This window comes from Camellia sinensis, chromosome 13, assembly GCF_055761805.1.
Source record: "Camellia sinensis isolate YWXY chromosome 13, ASM5576180v1, whole genome shotgun sequence".
Lineage (NCBI taxonomy): Eukaryota > Viridiplantae > Streptophyta > Magnoliopsida > Ericales > Theaceae > Camellia > Camellia sinensis.
This window is the reverse complement of record NC_138973.1, coordinates 13,936,241-13,950,186: the sequence shown is the minus strand read 5'-3', so window position 1 is coordinate 13,950,186 and position 13,946 is coordinate 13,936,241. Positions and strand designations below refer to the sequence as shown.

Sequence of the window (13,946 nt, the reverse complement as noted above, 5' to 3'; positions counted from 1 at the left end):
GCTCGCTGAAGTGAGATTTCTCTGACTTAGCAAAAGGGAAAGAATAATGCTTGGGACCCCCTTTTGGGGGTCACCCCCTCACCCCCTTTGTCACGTGGCGGGTGGTGATTGGAGGAGCAGGAAAAAAAAGAAAAAGAAAAAGAAAATGTAACCAATGAGAGAGAGAGGGGGTCAAAGGGGGTGGGAAAAAAAGTGGGGATGAATCATTGTTGAAAGGGAAAATGAAAAAGTATGCTTTCAATTTTCATGTGGATAACCAGGGTTATCTAATTCCTACAACTAAATACCTACTATTTACATTGTTACTTCTCCTACACTAAAACCATTCCATAAAATGTTGTTAATATTTTTCTTGGCATAATAAACTACTTCTATTAGCAATTTTAACATATTTTACTATTTAACAAATGTAGGTGGTGGGGATCCTCCACTCCCGTCTCATGTGACTACCAATGCAACTTGATTAACAAGCATGCTACCGCATTCTAATTATATAAATATTAATCACATAATGCACCATTATCTAACACTTAATTGTTAATTTGAACTTATTAACCTCAGTGGGGGTGGTGGATAACACATGGATGGCAAAATTTTAATATAAAAAAATTGCCCGACATAATGTATAAGATATTCGAAATGTTTAGTCTAATCTTAATTTTGAGCCGTTCTTAAGATTATTATATTTGGAATAAACTAATTAGATTCTCGTACCAAATTAGTAGTGCCATCAGCATATCTTGATATGATGATCCATAAACTAAGATTGTTTTGGTCCCATCACATGATTATTCCCATACTAGAATACAAATTTAATTACGTACTTCATTCAATTAGCACATTTGATTTTTCTACTATATAACTATGATTCTCCACTTATTTTTAGTGTGGGGTATGGAAAGAGTTGACAAACTAAAGTGATGACATAAGTTGCATACACCAAGATAATTAAATTATTTTCTTTTGGTTGAAGGAAGGATTTCTTGCAAAGAATATAGATTTTTAGAGTTTGATTTTATTCACACACTATTAAGGTGTGTGAATAAAATACAAATTTTAAATAATTAAAAACAATAGAATATGTCAATAGATTTTTTAATAAGAGGTATGTAATTTTGGACCAATTATCCATTATATGATTTTATGTTTTTGTTAACAAATTTAAATTCAGAATTTCATCTTAAAATTTGTGTGCTTTCGAATTGTTTACCTTTTAATTCTCATAATATTTATAATTTATCTATTGTTGATTATAAAAGGAAAAAAAAAAAAAAAGACATACCTTTTGGACGAGTATTCTTTACTATAGATTTTTCTACCACTATTGATACTTCAATGATCTAATTTAAAATTGAAACAACTCATCAACATTTTAGGTGTAATTTAAACAAAACACACTATATTTCAATAATATTTTAATTTTAAACGCAAACTACTAAATTACACAAGGAAAAATTGAAGATATTTTTTTAGGTGTATATGACATTAGGTTCAATAATTGATTTGCTTTAGTTAATGAAGTATATTGGTGAAAAGTACAAACAATTATTTTAAAGAACATTTTTTTCTATTTTTATTCTTGTATTCTTTTTCTATCTTCACTTTTGTTCTCTATTGTCTCACGCTACTATCAATCACTACCGCCACTAGTAGTGGGCAACCGGCAACGACAAACACATAGACAGATAAACAGATAATAGAAATAATATAATTTTTTTTAAAATTGTTATTGATATATTTAGACAAAAAAATAAATAGAGTTTAAATTTGAAACGAGTCAAGTGCTCATTATATAATTTATTGACATAACATAAGACAATCCTTATCCACATTTCTTAATGACTGTCAATAATCATCCCATCAGTGTGAATGGAGCCATTAGTTCACACGACCCTTTCAAAAGTAGAACTACAAAAAGACGCCAAATTGGATAGGCCATCATTCTTCTTCTTCCTCTCTTTTTTTTTTTTAAAAAAAAAAATATATATTTTTTTTTCAACAAACATTTCAGGTTCTCTTGCTTTAAATTCAGAATGACAAAACTATCCCTTTTCATCTCATAATAAATGAACAGTCAAAATTTTTTTTATCATTCTTTTATTCTTTCTTCCTCACTATTCTTTAGAGGTTTGAAGTGTATTCATATAGAAATTTAAATCATTTATAATATAATCTGTAGTAATTTGAATGACAACACATCACATCAAAAAAATAGAGAAATTAAAAGTTGAAATTTAAAGCAAAAGAGCAAAGTTAAAAACATCGTTTTGATATTATTCACTCAAGTCCAAATTGCATTTTAGAGTATCCAAAATTTTCGAACATGTTATCATAATATAGTTAAGGCTTGGTTTGGGAAGTGGGTTGGTTTTTTGACTTTTTTGGCTTTTTTAGCCTGGGCTAAAAAGCTTGGTTTGAGAAGGGCTTTTTGGCTTTTTGGATTTTTTGACTTTTTTTGTGAAAGAAGAGTGTAATGATTATGGGTTGAATGTGATGTTTTGTTTTTTGTGACTAAAATAGCCTATTTTATCTTTTATGGCTAAAATAGCCAAAAAAGACCCCAACCTAACTTGCCAAACGGAGCCTAAAAGTGATACGGGGCAAATGGTGCAATTTTAAGATGGACATTTGTCAATTGAAGAGCATCTTCATAGTAAAAACAAACTAGTCCTGTCAACACATGTGTCTAGTGCATCACTCATAACATGGACAAGTAGCATCAAAGATTCCCTATGTCAACAAATAGATGTCACCCTTATCAACATATTCTTTCATAGCATAATATGGCATAGTAAAAATGTCATTTGTACCAAAATAATGGCCACATCAAGAGGCACTTATCATCAAATGGGATCACATAATGATTGAGTACCATGAAGAATATTTGACATAAGACAAGTAGTGGTCTATTTGATTACTATTTAGCTTCTAAAACTACCCACATTAATCTTTTTTTTCCCCAAAAATATTTGTAAACAAGACTTGTACCATTCCCAATTTCTCATTGTTTTTACAAGCCAACATTATGGGGGGCAACTTTGACTATGGTGTAGATTCAAAGTGATAAAAACAAAAAATGCTATCTATCATGTTAATTTATGGTGTAGATTTAAAGTGAGTGAGATGTTAACTGTCCCCAAAATAATTATGATCTATATAGATGTATATTTTTGAATAATTTTTTTTGGTACCTTGAATTAGGCTGTGTAAAATATCATTTAATATGCTAAAATAGTATCAATTCGCATCAATCCGCACCGCTCTATTTATTAATCGTGGATTAAACTTTCAATTTTGTAATTTGCATTCAAAATCGTTCCGCTCCGCTATAATTAATACATATATAATTTTGAATCTCTAATAAAATATCAAAGTAAAAATGAGTGTGCGAGAAATTTAAGATATGAAATTTGTTACAAATTAATAGTTATTTATATTAAACGTATTATGTAAAATTAGTTTGTGTTATATATATAAAAACTCTTACATAAATTAGCATTATATATTATATAAATATTTAATAATTGATTAGAATATTCTTCAACCTGTTAATCTATGTCAAACCATAATTTGTTAATCTACTATTCAATTTATAATTTAACCCTTAAATTGTCCAAACAGTACCCCACACACACACCCTTCCTAAAATTATTGGGCTAAAACTTGTGGAAAATATCTACATGAAGTGCATTTTCGTCACATAAAATAGTTTTAAGAAAATGACCAGTTTTGATAGTGTCCCCCACCTTTCCTGCTTCTCTCTCCGTCCGTGTGCCTGGACCAGTGAATTAACTAACAAAACCAAAGCTTGGAACTACAAGACCATCCTTAGTTGTTGATATGGGAGATTATTTTTCCATTTACTAAGTAGCGTTTAAATTTTTTATTATTTAAGTAAAAATTCGACAGTTTCAGTTTAACTTGTAATGCTATGTTAAGGTGTACTGGGCATAATAAAAAAAAAAACCAAAGCTTTGAGAGAGAGAGAGAAAAAGAGAGATTAAAAAAAAAAAGTAGGAAAGAAAAGGTGGTATATGTGCAGAGGAAGAGAGAGTAAAGTGAAAAGCCCTTATGCTTTTGGATTTGCTCTACCATTGAACACCCTACCCTCCAGGTTGGTTCAAAAGCTAAAACCCCACCTCCCTTTCTCACCTCTCAATTCATCAATATATATATATATATATATATATATATATTTTTTTTACCCCCATTTAGATCAGATCTTTACTATATCTGCTAAACCCTTTGAGCTTCTAGATTCGTGGTTTATGGTTATTCATTATTCATCCCTTGTATATCAAATGAAACCCAAAGAAAAAAAATAAAGGAAAAGTTTTATTTACAAACAAACACACACATATGTGCAAATGTTTTACATTATAAATGGGTATTGGGTCTGAAAGATGGGATGGTTCTTTGTTTATTGTGGAAATATTCTTGGGTTGTTGTAGTTGAGTTGCTTTTCTTTCGCCATTGTTTACAAGAATATATTCTCTCAATGTGCGGCGCGAACCAGTGACCTTCTAGATTTAGGTGGCTCATGGTTAATTTTTGCACTGATGTGCTTTTGTGTGTTGTGGATTCTTTGCTCATAAAGATTTCCTTTCTTTATCTTTCCTTTTCTTGGGTGTCTTTTTCTTTCTTATTGACTTTTAGGCAGTTTCAGCTAGTGTTTAACTGGTTTACACTAAGCGTAGCTGATGCCGATTCTTGGGTCATATTCCATTTTGACACTCCAAAGTGGGTATAAATAGACTTGCTCAAGTTTGGTTTTATTCATTGCAGCACCTTTTCTTTATCATTGCCACAAGGGACTGGATAGTGTAATTATTTGCGCAGTAAGATGAGCTTTGGTAGCACCAGTGGAGGTTCTGGTTAGTATTTTTCCCCGTCAGTATATATTCTTATTTTATCTGGTTATATATGGAATGTGAATGTCTATCAATTCATAGTAATTCTTCAGACTCTACCTAGCTGGTTCTCCGTTAAGCGGCATAATGTGTTTTGAACTTTGTTTCTGCAATGTTTCAGGTAGTAGAACTTCTCAAAGGACATTTGAGTTTGGAAGAACCCATGTGGTCAGGCCTAAAGGGAAGCACCAAGCTACTATAGTTTGGCTACATGGCCTTGGTGATAAGGGATCAAGGTAATAATGCTCGTCTTGCATTGCCATTGTCCCCTCTGCCATTAATGTTTCTATGGTTCTGTTCTAAACTGAGATGATTTTAATACAAATTTTATTTGTTGAAACTTGAATTTGGAAATTGTTACCAAATTCATATTTAGCTTTATTTTTGAGACCACATATATAATAAGTCAAAGATTCATTATTTGGCTTGAATATAGTTTTTGTTGATGTGCTTTGTGTGAGAATATGAGTGTTAGAACACTCATATTCTCACACTTTGATCTATAGTTTGTGATATGAGACTGTGGAATCAGGGATTGTGTGGTGCTACCAATCAGCATTATGATCCATTTCTGAATCTGGATTTCTTTCCTTTCTGAGAAGTTCTGCTAGGTTCTTAATAGCAATGGAGACCTAAAGCATATGATATGACCATAAGTCTATAGTTTGATGAAAATATTAAACTAGTTTTGTTTCAATAAAACAGAAAGAAGTGTACAAGAAGATGTCAAATTCTTGTCCTGTTCTTATGGAGTTTGATATTAAATTAACTTCTTGAACTCTAGGCCATTCTAGAATATTCTCATTCTTGATTGATTTGATGGAAGAGAGAAATAACACCGTGAACTAAACAAAATATTCTTGGTTGTCTTTTTCTCTTTATCCCCTTTCTTGATTCTAAGGTGTTATGCATCAATTGGGGGACCACTTGTGCACTACCCTGGTAATGCTTTCAACTTATCTATCAAAACTAGTTTAAGGTTTATAAAAAAATAACTAGTTTTTCTAAAATATTATGAGGCGATCAGATTGACCAGAGGTTTAATGTGCTCATACTCATGCACTATCCTGGCATATCTGTTAGCATACTTTATGTTTTTTTGCCATTATTGGAAAGGCCTGTTCTCAGCTTTGAGGGTGGTCCCAAAGCTTGTTAGACTGACAATCTGACATGATTTCCGTGGATGTTTCTTGCATTATATTATAAGGGGCTTCGTAATTCTTGAGGAGTGTTCACAACTAGGGTTGCAATTGCTTTCTCATTCTGACATGATTTCAGTAGATGTTTCTTGCATTATATTATAAGGGTCTTCATAATTTTTGAGGAGTGTTCACAACTAGGGTTGCAATTGCTTTCTCATTTTTTTCTTTTTTGTTTAGTTAAGCACCCAAATGATTAGACAAGGTGGTCAACATAGTGTTCATTTACTTATTTGTTGATTTGTTTTTCAGCTGGTCCCAGCTCTTGGAAACTCTTCCTCTTCCTAATGTAAGTGATAAGTATTTAATTTTAGTCATTTAGCAGCTCATGTAACATTGGTCTCCCTTTTGATTATTGGTTTTTAGTGACTATAGCATCTTTTGCTATTAAAACCTTCGATGCAGATTAAGTGGATCTGTCCAACTGCTCCTACTCGACCAGTAGCTGTATTTGGTGGATTTCCTTGCACTGCTTGTAAGTTTTTATTGCTTTGAAAGCCTGCCATATTTCCTTGTAGTTCAAAACCACTTAAAAAAACTAAGGTTGCTATAAGTTTTACTAGTTATTCAGACCTAATTCAAATGTAATCAGTTGTATTATCTATATTTCCATCTCACCAATTCAATGTTAAGGTCCTTTTTTCTCTTCTTGTGTTTGAATATGAATGAAGATAAAGTACTGACTTTCTTCACATCAGGGTTTGATGTAGGAGATATTTCAGAAGATTCACCTGATGATTGGGAGGGATTAGATGCTTCAGCTGTACATGTTGCAAATCTCTTGTCAACAGAGCCCCCTGATAGTAGGTTTTCCTTTGGTAGTTTTCTGAGCACACACACAATAAAAGAAGTTAATATAAGATTGAGGAGTTTAATGCTTGAAAAGAGAAAAACTAAATCTAACCATTATGAAGGTTTTATTGACCTCTGCTGAGTGATTCTGCTTCTTTCTCTCTTTCTATCAAGATTGAGAAGTTCAAATCCTTTTATTTCTTTATGTTCCAGCCCCTCTTGATTTCTTTCTAATAGACCAACAAATCTGTTAGCTTGTCATGTTTATTTTGCAATTATGAAGTATAAAGCTATGCTTCCGGTATGGAAAACTTATGGGGTTTGTTGTCATGGATGCCGAAGTTATTTATTTATCCTTTTCTTAGATGGTTACAAGGTAATAAAATTTTTCATTGGTGAAAAAACTCACATGTTACTGAAATCTATGTAAAGCACAATACATTGGCTTGAATTTGTGGGATGTTGGACATTCTCCCTCAACTAAGACATTCATGTTTGCTCGGTAATATATTAGGCATTGTTCTTGAATTCCTATTGCATGGATTTGTTTGATGCTTTGATCCTATGTTACATGGACTCAGATATGAGTATTGGGTGTGGGTGTGGGTGTGTGTCCAAGTTTTAGATATTCCTAAACCAAAATACTAAGATATTGGATAAGCATCCAAAAGTTGGATATGGGTATGGGGATACTCCTTAAACACCTACATATATTGCATATCGTCGTATAATACTCTTAGGTAAGATGTTGTAAATTATTTAGAAATTTACTTCAAATTAAATGAGATTTAGGAAAATATGGAATTTATATCACCCATATGTGTGAGAAGTTAGAAAAGTTTCTTTAGTAGAAAAAATGAGCATCTTTTCTTCATACATAATATAAAATTAGAGGATTCAAGTGTCTAAATTGGGTACGTGTAGGGTAAGTGGAAGACTCCATGTAACATAGCTTTGACCACATGTTTTAGGCATTAGACATAAATGCTACAATTTTTAATTTTTTTGATTCGGATTACAAAATTGAAACATGGCTTGTTTGGTTTGTTTCTCCGAAAAAAATTTCAGAATTTTTTTTGAAACAATGGAAACTAATTTGATAAAAATAAATACCAAAAAAATATTTTTAAAATTATTTTTGGCCTCCTAAACTATAAAATTATATAAAAATGATGCGTGTTTTTTTATTTCTTTCACTAAATTAATTTTTAATTTAAAAAAAATAAATTTGAAACAAGTTTCTAAAAACCAAACTAAACCAAACTTAACTTTACTTTTTAATGTTAAATCACCAATTGTTCCAAAAGCTTAAGCTTTTAAGCTTATTATCTCAAAGCTTAAGCTATTAAGAAATGGGTTCAGCAATAGATGAAACGATTTTGCAATATTTTTTTCTCTCTCTTCTTTATGGGTTCGTTCTTCTAACTTTTGTATCGAGAGTACCTATTGCAAAGTAAACTCACAATTGTTTCCCCTTTTACCCTTTTACTCTAATGTCATATTTTGTTATTATCCCTGTTAACTTGTTCCTATATCTATGAATCACTGATATGGGATATAGACGCGATGTGATATGGATACAACGATATAACAAAACCTAAAAAAATAGGATAGGGTACGGTCATAATATGCCGTAATTTTTTTTTTATTTGTTTATAATGTTTAGTATTATCATATACAAGCTCAAAGACATGGAGAAACCATTCTTTAGGAATTAAGTATTAGTTTAAGAGGTAATAGTTTGTTTTATTTATTTATTTTTTTAATGAGTATAAATTGTTTATATTACCCTCGTGCTTTTCTCTTTCATACTTGAAAGTGTTACATGCAAAAGTATTGTATGCAAGCTTATTTATTTGTTTACTTGTTGAAATATGATTTTAGTATCATTATGTTTTCTTATTTATCCTTACTTTCTTTAAAGTATTGATATGGATATGGGACACACAGATGACACATTAAATATACGTCAATTCGATGAATTACAAAAAAAGGTAGGTAGTACTTTGATTTCACTATTTTCCTTTACTCTAAAAAGAAAGCATAGTACTGAAAAATTATTCTTGTATTTATCGAAACAATTATGTTCTAATGCTATGCAAAAATCATTACAATATCAATTTCATAATAGTTCCAAAACATGATCTAGATTTTCCAAGACATATCCGATACTTCTCAAAATTATAGAAAATTAATTTACAAGTATCGGATACATATATGTGAGTGTATCGGATATGGATACGGATACGATTTCCTTCTAGAAGTATCCGTGCTTCATAGTCCTACATTCTCCTATTTATTTTTACTTGCGGTTTTTGAAATATAACTAAATTTATAGTGGATATCAGTCAGTCAACATAGTTTGTGAAGATTAATAACAAAACCAACAATAAGTAGTAATTTCACCACAATGACAACATTGGGCCTCGCTGACTTCTAGAAACCTGAGATTCAACACATGATAATTTAATTTTATTCTTTTCTGTTCTATTGTTAAATCTTTACCCTCATATTGATATAAAGCATTCCTGTGAACCATTAATTAACCTCTGCCAGGATGTGTATGTCTAAGATGCACAATTGGCTGTTGTCTTGTAGAGATATTGCAACTGCTCCATAACATCTAATATCCTATCATTGTTGTACAGTAAAATTAGGTGTTGGGGGCTTTAGTATGGGTGCTGCAACTGCCCTATACTCTGCTACATGCCATGTTTTTCGACAATACGGGAATGGAAGCCCATACCCGGTCCACCTAAGTGCAATTGTTGGTCTCAGCGGCTGGCTTCCATGTTCAAGGTTTGGCTTTGGTCCTTTATGATTGAGCATTTCATCTCTCTCTCTCGCTCTCTCTGATTTTATTTTTATCTATTCTGTGGTTAAGCAATTTATTCAACTCAGCAGCTATTACTTATTTGTTTTCTAGGACTTTGAAGAACCGGTTGGAAGGGTCAAATGATGCGGCAAGGCGTGCAGCATCCTTGCCCGTTTTGCTCTGTCATGGCTTAGGTATTTTTACATATATGTATGCTGTATTTAATATTTATATTCCAAATTTTGGTTCATGTTGGTACTCACTTTATTCTTGCACTAAAGTCATGGAAATGAACTTTGAAGTGGTTTTCATAATATTTTGGATGCAAAATGTTGTCTTTTGTTTTTACTTTAGCATTGGCCATAACAAACTTTTGTCCGTTGTGTTTGATTTACTAGAAATACATACAATTTTTTTGGATATCATGTCAGAAAAATTTGTAATATAGTTAGTCTCTACATTATTGAGGGTTATATTGATGATTTCACTGTTTTTGTTTTGTCTCATCTAACAATGCAAAACGACCAATTTCCACACTCTTACATTATGTGAGCAGTGCGTGTGCATACACACACTATGTGACCAATTTCCCTTGGACATGCTCGTTATGGAAATTATCATTCCTTGTTTTAATGCTCATCTTGACATCCTTCTAAAGCCGTATTCATCTTTGTGTATTTGAATTGTATAGACCTCTTCTCTTAATTCTAGTCGATCATAAATTCATCCAATTTAACCTGCCCAATAGTAGGGGGCTATCTATGTACTTACATATCCCCCCAAAAAATAGGGAAACTATGGAGAAATCATAAAATACCATTGGTCAGACACAACCATGTGGTGTTCCGGACCCATATGATAATTTCTGCCATATGAGAATAAATCACCACTTCAATATTTCTTGAAACTAACACTTATGTTTCTTAACCTATATCTCGCTTGCTGTTAGCCTTGCCATGTGTGTCTACATAGCTTGTATATGGTTTTAATTCAACAAGTATAACAAGTATAGGTGGTCTTCACATTTTTTTGGGTGTGGATTCATTTAGATTTTGAGGTTTAGAGGCTATTTGATTTATCAGTATTCAGAAGGCCTCCAATCAGTTGAGTTGTGAGAAATATTGTTGGAAATATCACATTTAGAAGGCACTATGGAGCTTGTAAGACATCGAGTTCCCTACCGGAGACGTGTTAAGCCCCAAATCTTACATCTGTCACCAATCCTGGGGAAACATCCCTCTTAGATTAAACTGTCTCATATAGTAAGTGATTTTGCTATTGCCTCGTTGCTAAGAGCATCTCCAACCATATGCTATTGCCATTGCTATAATTTGGCAATGAATAGTGTTATTTTGTCAAATTATAGCAATGGTGCTCCAATGGTTATTCGTTATTTTAACAAATCTCAACCAATTTTCCTTCCAAATTTGTAGGTATTATTTGGATATAAATTTTTTTGTGATTTTATTTTTATTTATTTTTTGTCTTTTGTGACATTTTTTTACCTGTTTGTTAAAAAATATATATATTTATATTATTCCCAACTAGACAAATATAAAAAATTAAAAAAAAATAATAATTTGGAAAAAAAAAAATTTAAATTTTGAAAGAGCTGTTGTAAAAAATAATTTTTAATTTTTTTTTTTTCTGTGTTAAACAAACCAAACAGAGCCCAACGGCTCTTTATTACACTAGAATGATCCACTCTAGAATGATCCAAACAGAGCCATACACGGCTCTTCTCACTCTGTCTCCCATTAAACAAACCAAACAAACCCAGACATCTAGAATGATCCACCCTCTCTCAGTCTCTCACTCTCCCTCCCTTCCAGTCTCTCACTCTCTCTCCCTCTTCTCAAACCACTCCCTCTTCTCCTCCATGATCGGAACCTCTTCTCCTCCATGATCGGAACCCCCTCTCTCTGGTTTCACTCTGTCTCCCTCTCAATGTTCACCTCCGATCTTCAAACTCTGTGTCTCTGGTACGATCTCTATCTATATACATACTCATATATATATATATATATATATATGTTTTGATTTCTGGTTGTTGATGTGGATCTGAGGTGATCGCGATTTTTGAAACTCAAAATTGTGGATCCATTCAAACCGGATCTTCACTACATATTTAAATGTGGTATTTTTTTTTTTTCAAATTTTCTTAATTATTTTTTTTGATCAATTTTTGTTCATCCAAATTCGTGTTGTTTAATTCAATTTTTGTTCAATTTAATTCAATCTGGTATGTTGTTTAATTCAATTTAAAATCGGATCTCCAATTTTTGTTCACCTCCAATCAATTTTTTTTCTTAATCTGGTATGGGTTCCCTACTGGATTAATTCTGTTGTTTTTAACCGAATTTGGTGCCAAATTCGTGTTGATTTTTGCTGATCTGGCAAGCTTGGCATCTGCTATTTCGGTTGCCAAATTTGAGAACACATATGGCATCTGCCATCTTTGGCAAGTGAAATAGCAGACCGTTGGAGACAACTCTTTGCCATTCCTGTCATTTTTTAGCTTTGGCAACTGATATAGCAGCTCCCATTGGAGATGCTCTAAAGCTTGGGAAAACTTCAATTTATGATAGATTGCCAAATTCGCTTTTATAGGTCATTACTTCCATAGTTTCCACATCCGTTCAGTATGCCTCTTGGGGACAGGAAATTAAATAAGTTAGACAGACTTATTTGCCCTTGTTGGAAATTAAATAAATAAATTACAACTTGTGAGACTTGAATGGCTTATCTGCTGAAAGGAGGATTCAGAGGAATTTTCAGATACAACAGGTTTCAAATATGTTTCCAAATAACTTTAACTTGTAGCTTATTTATGTAAAGAGATTCATATCAATGTAATTTTGCAGTAATATTAGTGGAGCATATCTGAGTATTTTGTCAAATTGGTGTTGTCTAGAAAAATTGGAAATACGAAGTGATATAATTCAAGCAACATCTCTAATGTGGTTGGTAGAAGCACTGTCAAAACTCTCAACAATGAATGAATGAAACATTGTTAGGAAAATAATACGCAGCATGTTCTTCTCCAACTAATTCTCGAAAAATTGTTGGTGGTTTTGTATCCTTTGCCACATCTTTTGTATTTTATAATATGTCAATTTGCACTCTTATTTAAGTGGTGACTTGATCAACAGTCAACACAAAATAGAAATATCTTTAGAAAGTTGTAGTTCATGTCATTTTTTGTTTCAGGTGATGAAGTAGTCGCATACAATCACGGGGAGAATTCTGCACAAACATTAAGCTCGGCTGGATTTCGCAATCTGACATTCAGATCATACAATGGGTATTTAATTCCTTTTTTTTTTTGGTCTTTTTTGGCTTCATTGAGGTCTGGTATGTTGGTGTGTTATCAATATCAATTTGTTGAATGTTTTGCTTTTACAATGCAGGCTCGGTCATTACACCACTCCTGAAGAGACAGATGAAGTTTGTAACTGGCTGACCGCGTGGTTGGGGCTTGACGGGTCACGGTCATAATAATGGAAAATGTCAGTGAGGAAGCTTGGTACGGGGTATACATGAAGAAGAAAAATAAAAAAAAAAATCCATAGCGACTAGAAGGGCGACTTAGTTTAGATATTGGCATGGGGTATATATGGTATACTTGCATCGTTCAATCTGTTATTCCCTCTCAGTCTCGTCTTTCCTAAAATAAAAATTCTCTATGGCTCGCTTTTGTTTTTTGAAATCAATGTTTGTTACTAATAAAATCATTTGTCTTTTATTTGTTTTGGGTATGGAGTTGTTTCTCATTTTTTATTTTTCAAATAATTTTCTTTTATTTCTCCCTTTCCTTAGTAGTGATAGTTGAGCCATGGATATATTTTGGAAGTGCATTTCTATAAATCTTGTATTTCATTGTGTCGTCCCTTGTTCCATTTTTCACCTACTTTAAATTATTGCATATCTTAGATATGGTAGCATGGGTAGTTTTCAAATGGATCTGGGGAAAAACAAAACAAAAAAAATTATGAATCTTCTTGGGCTGAGAATTGGAATAACTGAATAGATGGATCCATAGTTATTAGAATCTCAATTTGGATCATACTAGAATCTTAAATTCAGTAGAAGAAAAGGTTCGGTTTCATTCTACTCATTTCATCGGTTCTATTGACTGGAATGAGTTCAGGCTTACAGTTTCTGGTCTATTGCTGAGCTTTGGTCAGGCATAAATTGATGGAGGGTCATAGCTCAGCCCAACATTATCAA

At 32.4% G+C, this 13,946-nt stretch overlaps 1 protein-coding gene across 4 annotated transcripts; it reads left to right on the top strand.

The window, feature by feature from the left end:
- Positions 1-3,687: 3,687 nt before the first annotated feature.
- Positions 3,688-13,468, top strand: LOC114315908 (uncharacterized). 4 transcript variants are annotated; one of them, XM_028262545.2, is made up of 10 exons: positions 3,688-4,114; positions 4,786-4,874; positions 5,032-5,146; positions 6,362-6,398; positions 6,515-6,584; positions 6,808-6,912; positions 9,550-9,700; positions 9,828-9,910; positions 12,927-13,020; positions 13,127-13,468. In XM_028262545.2, the coding sequence occupies exons 2-10, from the start codon at positions 4,844-4,846 to the stop codon at positions 13,212-13,214; spliced, it is 774 nt and encodes a 257-aa protein (XP_028118346.2). In that variant the 5' UTR covers positions 3,688-4,114; positions 4,786-4,843; the 3' UTR covers positions 13,215-13,468. The 4 variants fall into 4 exon arrangements, with proteins under 4 accessions (XP_028118346.2, XP_028118345.2, XP_028118347.2 ...); XM_028262544.2 differs by lacking the exon at positions 3,688-4,114 and adding an exon at positions 4,209-4,533; XM_028262546.2 differs by lacking the exon at positions 3,688-4,114 and adding an exon at positions 4,262-4,543.
- Positions 13,469-13,946: the final 478 nt, after the last annotated feature.